This window comes from Cygnus olor, chromosome 29, assembly GCF_009769625.2.
Source record: "Cygnus olor isolate bCygOlo1 chromosome 29, bCygOlo1.pri.v2, whole genome shotgun sequence".
NCBI classification, from domain to species: Eukaryota; Metazoa; Chordata; class Aves; order Anseriformes; family Anatidae; genus Cygnus; species Cygnus olor.
Genome location: NC_049197.1, coordinates 2,276,180 through 2,286,107, shown reverse-complemented (window position 1 = coordinate 2,286,107; position 9,928 = coordinate 2,276,180). Strand labels below are relative to the sequence as shown.

The 9,928-nt window shown below is 71.4% G+C and overlaps 2 protein-coding genes across 4 annotated transcripts; both read left to right on the top strand.

The window, feature by feature from the left end:
• Positions 1 to 57: 57 nt before the first annotated feature.
• NABP2 (nucleic acid binding protein 2) lies at positions 58 to 2,511 on the top strand. Of its 3 annotated transcripts, none has more exons than XM_040539577.1 (7): positions 58 to 182; positions 997 to 1,091; positions 1,185 to 1,323; positions 1,419 to 1,490; positions 1,591 to 1,672; positions 1,804 to 1,870; positions 1,994 to 2,511. In XM_040539577.1, exons 2-7 carry the CDS (start codon positions 1,013 to 1,015, stop codon positions 2,164 to 2,166), a joined length of 612 nt encoding a protein of 203 aa, XP_040395511.1. In that variant the 5' UTR covers positions 58 to 182; positions 997 to 1,012; the 3' UTR covers positions 2,167 to 2,511. The 3 variants fall into 3 exon arrangements, with proteins under 3 accessions (XP_040395511.1, XP_040395512.1, XP_040395513.1); XM_040539578.1 differs by lacking the exon at positions 58 to 182 and adding an exon at positions 262 to 388; XM_040539579.1 differs by lacking the exon at positions 58 to 182 and adding an exon at positions 292 to 408.
• A 1,439-nt stretch (positions 2,512 to 3,950) lies between these two features.
• SLC39A5 (solute carrier family 39 member 5) lies at positions 3,951 to 7,096 on the top strand. Its single transcript, XM_040539343.1, has 10 exons — positions 3,951 to 4,343; positions 4,420 to 4,591; positions 4,736 to 4,910; positions 5,270 to 5,439; positions 5,522 to 5,662; positions 5,745 to 5,805; positions 5,882 to 6,070; positions 6,403 to 6,483; positions 6,561 to 6,751; positions 6,831 to 7,096. The coding sequence occupies exons 1-10, from the start codon at positions 3,982 to 3,984 to the stop codon at positions 6,969 to 6,971; spliced, it is 1,683 nt and encodes a 560-aa protein (XP_040395277.1). The 5' UTR covers positions 3,951 to 3,981; the 3' UTR covers positions 6,972 to 7,096.
• The last annotated feature ends 2,832 nt before the right edge of the window (positions 7,097 to 9,928 follow it).

Genomic DNA, 9,928 nt, shown 5'->3' with positions numbered 1-9,928 from the left:
CGGGCCGCGAAAGGGCGGTGAGTGGGCGGGGCTTTATGCATTGCCCCGCCCCTAGGCCCGCCCCCGCCGCCTTGCGGTTCGCTGTTCGCGCGGGACGTCCACCGCCCTCCGCGCGCTGATTGGCTGCCGGCGGGGGCGGCGGGTCACTTCCGGGAATGCCCGCGGCGGCGGCGCTCGGGCAGGTCAGCGAGCGGCGGGGGCGGGGGCGGGGCGCGAGCGCCCCCCGGCGGCGGGGGGGAAGGGGCAGGCCGGGGGGGCGGGGCCGAGTCCCGGCCCGGCAGCGCCGCCCCGGGGGGGGCCCGGCCCCGGTTACCGCGTCCGCTGGGCCCCGGGGTCCCGGTGCTGCTCCCGGTGCCCCCCCGTGGCCGCGGGGCCGGGCCTGTCCCCGGTACCCCCCCGGGCCCCCCGGTGCCCCCCGTCCCCATCCGCCGTGCCGTCCCCCCCTTGTCCCGTCCCCATCCCCGTGCCCCCCCCCCCCCTCCCGGTGCTTCTCCCCCGCCCCCATCCCCGGTACCCCCCCAGTCCCCCCGGTACCATCCCGTCCCCATTCCCGGTGCCGTTCCCCCCGCCCCGGTGCTGCCCCGTCGCTGTCCCCCCGGCCCCATCCCTGGTACCGTCCCTCCCGTGTCCCGTCCCCATCCCCGGTGTCCCCCCGCCCTCCCGGTGCGGCCCCCCCGCCCCCATCCCCGGTGCCCCCCGTCCCCGTCCCTACGGCCCCATCCCCGGTGCCGCCCCCCCCGGTGCCGCCCCCCCCGGTGCCCCGTCCCCATCCCCGGTGCCCCCCCGCTGCCTCCCCCCCTCCCATCCCCATCCTCGTTGCCCCCCCCCCCCATCCCCCCAGACCCCCCCCCCACGGCCCCCTCCCTGGTGCCTCCCCCATTTACCCCCTCCCGGTCCAATGCCCCCCCCCCCACACACACACCCCCGGTGCCCCCCCCCCGCCCCCGGTGGTCCCGTCCCGGTGCCCCCCCCCCGGTGACGGCCGCGTCCTCTCAGGGCCCCCGCCGGCACCATGAGCGCCGAGACGTTCGTGAAGGACATCAAGCCGGGGCTGAAGAACCTCAACCTCATCTTCATCGTGCTGGAGACAGGTGGGTGCGGGCGCGGGTACGGACGGGGGGGCCCCCCCGCGCCCCCCCCCCCCCCCCCCCACCCCACCCGCCTGACGCTGCCCCCCCCCCCAGGCCGGGTGACGAAGACGAAGGACGGGCACGAGGTGCGGACGTGTAAGGTGGCCGACAAGACGGGCAGCATCAACATCTCGGTGTGGGACGACGTGGGGAACCTCATCCAGCCCGGGGACATCATCCGCCTCACCAAGGGGTAGGGGCACGGGAGGAGGGGGGGGGGGGCACGGGGGGGTGCCCTGCGTGCGCCCCCCCCCCCCCCCCGCCGGCCTCACGGCCCCGTCCCCGCAGCTACGCCTCGGTCTTCAAGGGCTGCCTGACGCTGTACACGGGGCGCGGCGGCGACCTGCAGAAGATCGGCGAGTAAGGAGGGGATTTGGGGGGGGGGGGGGGGGTGGGGGGGGGGGGGGGGGGGGCGGCGGGGGTTCCCACCGCCCCCCACCCCCCCGCCCCGTGCCCGCAGGTTCTGCATGGTGTACTCCGAGGTGCCCAACTTCAGCGAGCCCAACCCCGAGTACGTGGCGCAGCAGTCGCAGAGCAAAGGCGTGAGTTGGGGTCGGGGACGTCTTGGGGGGGGGGGGGGGGGGGGGCAGGGGACGTCTTGGGGGGGCGGGGGGTCCAGGCCCCCCCCCGCCGCCCCCGGCCTCCGGCACAGGCCCCGTCTCCGTCCCCGCAGGCCCAGAACGAGAGCGCGAGCCCGGCCGCCGCGCAGAGCAGCCAGGGCCCCCCCGCCGCACCCCCAGGTAGGGCAGCGCGGCCCCCCCGGGGTGCGCCCCCCCCCCCCCCAGCCGGCAGTGCCCCCCAGTTCACACCTCCCCCCCCCAGTTCCCCCCCCCGCACCCCCAACCTCTGTGCTCTGCTTCCAGCCCCCGACAGCCAGAACGGGAACGGGCTGAGCCCGGGGGGCCCCGCGCACCCCCCCAGCGCCCCCGCGCACCCCCCCAGCGGCCGCATCACCCGCAGCCAGCCCGGGCACCCCGGCCCCGCCGCCGGCCCCGTCAGCAACGGCAAAGAGACGCGGAGGAGCGGCAAGAGATAACGGGCCCGGACCCCCGCCGCCCCCCGCCCGCCGCCCCCGCGGGCCCTGTCGGGGGTCCCGGCCCCCCCCCCCCGGCTCCTGCCCCCCCCCCCGGGGCTCCCGGCCTCGAGCAGCCGCTGGGGCGAGGACGGGGCCGCCCCCGCTCACCCGGGGGACCCCTGCCCCGCGCCGGCCACGCGCGGGGTCCCGGGCACGAGGGGCTGAGCCGCTCGGCTCCTACCTGCGGCCCCCGGGGCGGGGAACACAGCCCCGCGCCCCCCCCCGCACCCGGCTGCCGCCCACCCTCGTCCCGCAGGTGGCCGGGGGCTCTGCTGGGGACGGTAATAAAGGTCAAGCTCCCGCCCGCGCCTCGCCTGCTCCCTGCCCACGATGCCCACCCTAGGGGGGGGCCGGGCCCCCCCCCGCACGCCCGTTTGGGCCCTCCCCCCGCGGCCCCTCCCGGGGCTGGTTCTGTGCAGCGCCCGGTGACCGTTGCCCCCCCCCGGTTTGGGCGCAGCACACGGCGCAACCGCGGCACGGCGACGGGGACGGGGGCCGGGCAGCGGTGTGTCCCCCGGCCCCCGCAGTCGGCACAGCGCGCCCCCCCCCCCCCCCCCCCCCAAACACACTCCACGACACCAGGTGAGCCCCAGGGGTGGGGGACGAGACACCCCCCCCCCCCCAAGGCAGCTGGGGGGGAGCTGGGCTGGGCCCATGCAGCACCCGGCAGGATGAGGCCTCACCAATGGGGGGGGGGGGGGGGGCATAACACCGGGGACAACGTGCCTCGTGGGGGGGGGGGGGGGCAGCCCTGGGGACGGGGGGGGCACCCGTGGGACCCTGTGCTGTCGGGGGGGGGGGCTGGTGGGTGCCAGGTCGCGGAGCCAGGGGGGTTCCTGGCCCCACGGCATTGGTGAGTCCTGGCTGGAAGAGGCAGATGGGCCCTGCACCCCCCCCACACCCCGTGCCCCCCCCCCCCCGTGCCCCCATCCCGTCTCCATCCCTGCGCCGTGGTTCCCCTCTACCCAAATTGTCCCTCGAGGGGTTGGGGGGGGGGGGGGCAAAGCTTGTCCCGTGGCAGCAGGGTGGGAGCTGGGCGGGGGGGGCAGAGCCATGCAGGGGTGCTGGTGAGAACAAGGGCGTTTTTGGGGGGGGGGGGGGGGGGCACATGCCCTGCTGGGGGCAGCCGGGCTCCCCCCGCCGTTATCGCCCCACGCGGTGAAACATTAACTCCCGGCACAAACCTGCCCCAGTTGCAAAACCTCCCTCAAGGACAAGTGGCACTGGGTGTCCCCCCCCCCCCCCAGCATTGTCACCCCCATCCCAGGGTGCCCATCCCCATGGTGTGGGGGGCGGGGGGGCGCGCACAGGGCTGACAGCTCGCTGCCCCCCCCCCCCCCCCCCCCCCCCCCCCCAAAATCCTCAATCCCTGTCCAGTGGCCCTGAGCCCCAGGCAGGGACACGTGGCCCCGTGCCGTGACCCTGGTGCCGCCTGTTGCTTCCCAGCCGCCCCCACGGGCGGGCGGACGGAGGGTGCGTACGTGGGAGCACACGGCCCCAGAGCGAGGGGGGGGGGGTCCCTGGGGGGGGAACTGAGCCCTGGGATGGGATGTGGGGGGCACCCCCCCCCCCCCGGGGCTGGGGCCGCAGGGATGGGTGCCGTCTGTCCCAGGGCTGGTGGCAGCATGGGGGGGGGGGCGGGGGGGGGGGGTTTGGGGGCACCTCTCCCCGAAGCATCGCAGGCACCGCGTCCCCGTGGTGCAGTCGCCCTGATTCCAGCCCCGTCCCCCCAGCGCCGCCGCCAGGATCCGGCCCCGCTGCCGCCTGCCCCCCCCCATGGGCCCTGGCCAGGTCCTCGTGGGCTGCCTGTGGCTGCTCACGCTGCGGGGCGCGGGGGGCCGGGGGGAGCCGCGGCCATCGGCGCTGCCTGAGGACACGGCGCAGGAGTACGGCTACTACCTGCAGCAGCTCTTCAGGCAGTACGGGGCCAACGGGACGCTGCCCTTCAAGGGGCTGGCACGGCTGCTGGGCAGCCTGGGGCTGGGCCGCGTGCAGGTGGTGCAGATCCAGCACGAGGAGCTGGGCCACGGCCACGTCAGCCACCTCGACCTGCTGGAGGTGCAGGAGGAGAAGCATCGCCACCGCCACCCGGCCTGGGAGCACAGCAGCGGTGCCGCGACCGGGGGGCGCCCGCCCAGGTACCCCCTCACCCCGTCCTCCCACCCCTTCCCTCCCCTTCGGAACCGGGGCTCACCCTGTGCCCGCTCCCCACAGCCCTGAGCCCCCCCGCACGGAGCCGCCGCCTGCCGCCGAGCCCCCCGGCCCCGGGGGCACCCCTGGGGGCGGCGGGGGCCCCGTCCCAACCTGGTGGGAGCAGCCCAGCCTCAGCCTGCTGGGGAGGGTGCTGGGCTTGGACCACTCCAGCTACGACCACCCGCACGATGACGTGAGTGGGGCCAGGGGCTGCGCCCACCCCCCCGCAAGCTGCCGCCATGCGCTTGGGGCCCCCAGGGAGCCCCCACTGCTCCCCGAGCTGCTTCCTTCCCCCCCCAGCCACTCACTGCTGCATTCTGCATCCCCCTCCCCGCAGTGCCTCAACGTGACCCAGCTGCTGGTGAATTTTGGGCTGGCCTCGGTGTCCCAGCTCACGCCCGAGCAGTTCACGCTGCTCTGCCCGGCCCTGCTCTACCAGATCGACAGCCGCGTCTGCATCCAGCACCACGATGAGGTGACGCTGCCTCCCCCAGGGGGGGCCCTGTGGCCAGGTAACCCCAACCCCTCCCTGGCCCCCCCAGCCCTGCGTCGTCCATCACCTGGCTCCCCCCTCCTGCATCCCCAGCCCTGGCTCCCCCCGTCCTCTGCTCCTCCCATCCACTGGTCCCCGTCCCCTGGTGCCCAGCCCCAGGTCCCCAGCCCCAGCCCCATTCCCTGCAGCCCCCCTCCCTGGAGCCCCGGCCGCCTCCCCTCCTACACCCACCACCCCCAGCTTCCCATTACCCCACATTCCCGGTCCTGGGGTCCCCATCCCTGCACCCCCCAGGGTTCCCCCCCCATCCTGCATCCACCTGTCCCCACGTCCCCATGCCCATGCAGTGGCCGTGCCCATCTCCCCCCACCGCCGCAGCGCTGGGCTGGGGGCTCCTGGCCGTCGCCTTCATCAGCCTGCCCTCGGCCCTGGCCGTTGGCTTCGTCCCGCTGCTGAGCCGCGGCTTCTTCCGCTCGCTGCTGGCCTTCCTGGTGGCGCTGGCCGTGGGCACGCTCTGCGGGGACGCCCTGCTCCACCTCTGGCCCCACGTAGGTACCCCCCCGGTGGGCACAGGGCGCGGGGCACGGGCCGGGGCGTGCAGGTACCCTGAGCCCAGTCACCTGTGTCCAGGCCCAGGGGCGGCACCAGGAGACGCCAGGAGAGCCGTGGGCCGCAGCGGTGCTGCAGGGGCTGGCGGTGCTGGGGGGCATCTACCTGCTCTTCGTGGTGGAGCTTCTCCTGGGGATGCTGCGGCGCAGCCGCGAGGCCACGGTGAGAGCCACAGTGGCCAAGAAGGGCACGGGGCGGCAGCCACGTCCTGGCTTCACTCCCGACACCTCTGCTCTTCCCCCAGCGACACCCCACCGGAGAGGCCCCCGATGCAGCCACTGGGGTCCTGGCCCCGTCTCGTGGCGGTAAGGATCCCCCCTCGCCATCCACAGCACCTGTGGCTCCGGCCCCCGCACCTACCCCGCGCTTCTCCCACTGCAGGGGCTGAGCTGCGATGCCTGACGGCCCCAGAGCCCGAGCTGGAGCCCAAACCCCACGGACCCCCCCACAGACACTCCCACGGACACTCCCACAGCCCCGCGCTGCCCCCCAGCCCCAGGGCCACTGACCTGGTGTGGATGGTGGTGCTGGGGGACGGGATCCACAACCTGACGGACGGGCTGGCCATCGGTGAGCAGCACGGGGACACGGAGCGTGGAGCTGCTGGAGTACGAGGGCTTGGGTGCATGGGGACGGGGGTGCATGGGGACAGGGGTACATGGGGACAGGGTGCACAGGGACGGGGGCGCACAGGGATCAGTGCATGGGGACAGGGTGCACAGGGACGGGGGTGCATGGGGACAGGGGTGCACAGGAACATGGGGTGCATGGGGACAGGAGTGTATGGGGGCAGGGGTGCACAGGGACACATGGGATGCATGGGGACATGGGGTGCACAGGGAAAGGAGGACATGAGGTGCACAGGGACATGGGGTGCATGGGGACGTGGTCTCTTCCCGCAGGTGCTTCCTTCTCCCACAGCCTCTCCAGTGGCCTCAGCACGGCGCTGGCTGTGCTCTGCCACGAGCTGCCCCACGAGCTGGGTAAGTGCCTGCCCCCCGGCCCCCAGCACCCCCTCCCCGGCTCCCCAGCCCCGCCACCCACCCTCCTCATGCCGCAGGCGACCTGGCGGTGCTGCTGCGGGCGGGCATGGCACCGCGCACCCTCCTGCTCCTCAACCTGCTCTCGGCTCTGCTTTCCTGCCTGGGGGCGGCCGTGGGGGCGGCCGTGGGGCAGAGCGCGGCGCACCTCACCCCATGGATCCTCACCGTCACTGCCGGCACCTTCCTCTATGTGGCCCTGGCCGACATGGTGAGGGGGGCAGCCGGGGAGGGGGGGCAGCGGGGCTGGGCAATGTCCCAGCCACTCTGAGCCCCCGCTCTGCCCCCAGCTCCCCGAGGTGCTGCGGGGTCCTGGAGAGGGCACCCTGGGCCACTTCATCCTGCAGAACGTGGGGTTCCTGCTGGGCAGTGGCATCATGCTGGGCATCGCCCTGGCCGAGGGCCACATCAGCGCCTGGCTGCAGCCCTGACCAGGGGGGTTGGCCCCGCTCGCCCCCCCCCCGCCAACTGGAGAAGCACAGCCGAGCTGGCGGGACCCTGAAACGCACCCCTGGGACCAGACTTTCTCCCCTCCACGTGAGACCGACGGCAGCGTCCCCTGGCCTGGAAGTTTGCAAAGCTGAAATGCCTGGAAGCTGACCCGGGGGGGGCTCCAGGCTCGGTGCTGCCGGCTCCCAGCCCCTCGGACCCACCGGGAGGGGATGCGGGGGCTCAGTCCTGCCCCACCACCGCTCCTGGGGACTGGGGTGCCCAGCGCGGGGCGGCCCCGAGGTGCTCGGCCCCCGGCTGCGGTGGCGAGGCCGAGGCTGAGTGCGTTCCCCCTCCCTGAGCTCCCTGACCCAGCCTGTACCAGAGGAAGGAAGACAGGAGCAGGGGAATAGAAGCAATAGCATTTTAATAAACATAATTGATTCAAAGCCACAATATGAATAACAGGACTTGGTCGCAGCTTACATTGTATAAAATAGATCAAGTCTGAATGCTTTTTTCTCTTTTTTTTTTTTCCTTTTTTATCTTTTTTAATTTCTTTTTAGTTCTTTCCCCCCCCTCCCTCCCCAAAGGTGATGCAGGATTTCTGAAAATACAAGTATGGAACATCCGAGACAAAAGTAACCGCTCACTAGGCTCACGCGTGGGTAAGGACGAGGCTGCCAGGATAGCGTCTGTGCTGCGGGGTCGGATGGCTTGCTGGGCTGATTTCCTTGATCTCCCACCTATCGGCTAATGATCCCTAGAACCACGGGGTGTGTGTGTAGGGGGGATTGAACGGTTTCGTGTTTCCCTTGCATGAGTAGAAGGTATTTTGCTTGCTCGCTCTGCTTTCCTCTGCCCAGAGACAAGTGCTTCGTTTCTCAGGACTGATTTCGGGGCTCTCTGGGGCGCCTGCTCTCAGGACAAGGGCGAGCAGCCAGCAAGCTTGAGGGGACATGGCTCAGAGTTTGCCCACCAAGGCACCCGGCACCTCGAGGCCGCTGCGACAGCCCCAGGGGGATTTCATACTTTTTTTTTTTTTTTTTTTTGTCTATTTTTAAATTGCACATCAAAACTCTACCCTACTTGCGGCGGGTCTCCGCGGGGCGGGCGCACGGGGCCACATCTGGGAGCAGAGCCGGTCCCACCGCCCGCCCAGCCCCGCCAGGCAATGCATTTGTGCTTTAAACCAGTGGTTGAAGGAAGAAGCACCTACAGAGGGAGGGGAGAAGCCTGGACCGTGGAGGGCACCGGGAGCGTCCCTCCAGTGAGGGCAGTGGCACCTCGAGCTGCCGGCCTCGCCTCTCCCTCCCTGCCCAAGTTACAAAGGCATCCACGTTATGGGTCCCCAGCAAGAATGACTGCCAACTGAGGCCCTGCTGCTGACGAACAACAGCACGGCTGCATGCTGGTTTTTGCTCAGCAGGTTCCACATTTCAGTGCACTGGAGGGGAAAAAAGCCGGGGAGTTAAAGTAAAAGTACCTTCAGAGGAGATGGAGCAGCTGCTACAAGCGAGGCGCGCACAGCACTGGGCTGGGGCAGGCGATTTGCCCGGCGTGGATGCGGGCAGCGCCCGCCTGCCTGCTCTCGCTCGGCGCCTTCCCGGCTGCGGGGCCCGGAGCAAGAAAGCAAATTCTGCAGGTGTGCGCCCCAGCCCGCTTATTGCAAGAGGTAGGTGTGAACAGTGCAGAAAGACACAAATTAAAACAGCTCGTCGTTTCCTAACCACCTCGCAAACGCGCCTGGAGAGACTTCGCCTGCCCCGTGCTGCCTCTTCCCGCTGCAACCAAAGCCAGGCGCAGCGCACTGGCGCTGGGACGTGGCCAGGAGCCAGCGGGGGACACGGGAGCGCGCCCCACCAGGCTCGTCTCGCTCCAGGACATCTGTAAAGTGCGGGTGCTTGGGGCCCCCAGGCACGCGGAGCAGCCAGGCCCCTTCCCCGGGGAACGCCGCCCTGAGCTCCCCCCGAAGGTCTCCGAAGCAGCCCCAAAACCAGCGCCAGGGGCTGCGCGCGGGGGGCAGCTCCCGGCCGACCAGACCACGCGGTCACACCGGTGCTGCAGCGCGCGCCCAGCCCCAGCCCTGCTCGCCCCGCAGGCAGACTTCAGCCCCTGCCGAGGGCTCTATTGCTTTGGAGACATCTGGGGAGCGGCACCACCGAGCGCCCGCTCCCCCTGTTTGGCATATCTGCGGCTCGGCAGGGAGACGCTGAGCGAGCCCAGCTCGCCCGAGACCCCCCCCCGTGCCACCACAGTCATGCCGGACGAGCCGAGGGCAGAGGAGCCACGGCGGGGTGCTGCAGCAGCAGGGACCCGAAATGCAGCCGGAGGGACGGCCGCATGGCGCAGCCCGGGGGGGCCGTGAGGCTCTGCTGGCTGCAGCGGTGAGCGAGGGCTCCGGCTCTTCCCTTACGCAGAACAGATGAGAAATGAAGCCAATCTTTCTAAACTCCCTTCCGCGTACGTTGAGGAGAAAAAGGAAAGGGGAAAACTGACCGGATGCCTTTAAAAGGATTCTGAAAGGGGTCTCAGAGGACTCACAAATCTGTAACGCTAGGAGAGCCCCCAGTGAGATCCACACACCCAACATCCCCTGGCCGGGCTGGGCAGTGCCGGGGCCAGGAGCCCTCTCAGCAGCAGCACCGGATCCTCCCTGCCAACAACTGCCATTTCTCAACATCCAGCCCAAAAACCAGCTTGCCGCTCGCCACTCCGAGCACGCACTCAGTCCCAGCTGAGGGCAGAGCCCAGCCTGGTGCCAGCGGCACCTACTGAGTGATCCCAGGCACCAACAGTTTGGGAAGGAGCAGGAAAGCCACTGCCCTGCTGCTTTGGGGGTCTGGGAGGGGGAGCACAAGCTCCAGGAAAGGACCAAGGGCTCAGGAACCCTCACGGGACGGCCGAGCCCAGGGAGCTGCCAGCGAGCGGCCCTGCAGCGAAGCATCACCTCCGGCCC

Bases quoted from the DNA above. Each gene is read 5' to 3' on its own strand.
- NABP2 (XM_040539577.1), top strand. From the start codon at position 1,013: ATGAGCGCCGAGACGTTCGTGAAGGACATCAAGCCGGGGCTGAAGAAC. The intron at 1,491-1,590 runs GTAAGGAGGGGA...CCGTGCCCGCAG, and splicing joins GACCTGCAGAAGATCGGCGA to GTTCTGCATGGTGTACTCCG. The intron at 1,673-1,803 runs GTGAGTTGGGGT...CCGTCCCCGCAG, and splicing joins AGCAGTCGCAGAGCAAAGGC to GCCCAGAACGAGAGCGCGAG.
- SLC39A5 (XM_040539343.1), top strand. From the start codon at position 3,982: ATGGGCCCTGGCCAGGTCCTCGTGGGCTGCCTGTGGCTGCTCACGCTG. The intron at 4,592-4,735 runs GTGAGTGGGGCC...CCCTCCCCGCAG, and splicing joins ACGACCACCCGCACGATGAC to TGCCTCAACGTGACCCAGCT. The intron at 6,484-6,560 runs GTAAGTGCCTGC...CTCATGCCGCAG, and splicing joins CGAGCTGCCCCACGAGCTGG to GCGACCTGGCGGTGCTGCTG.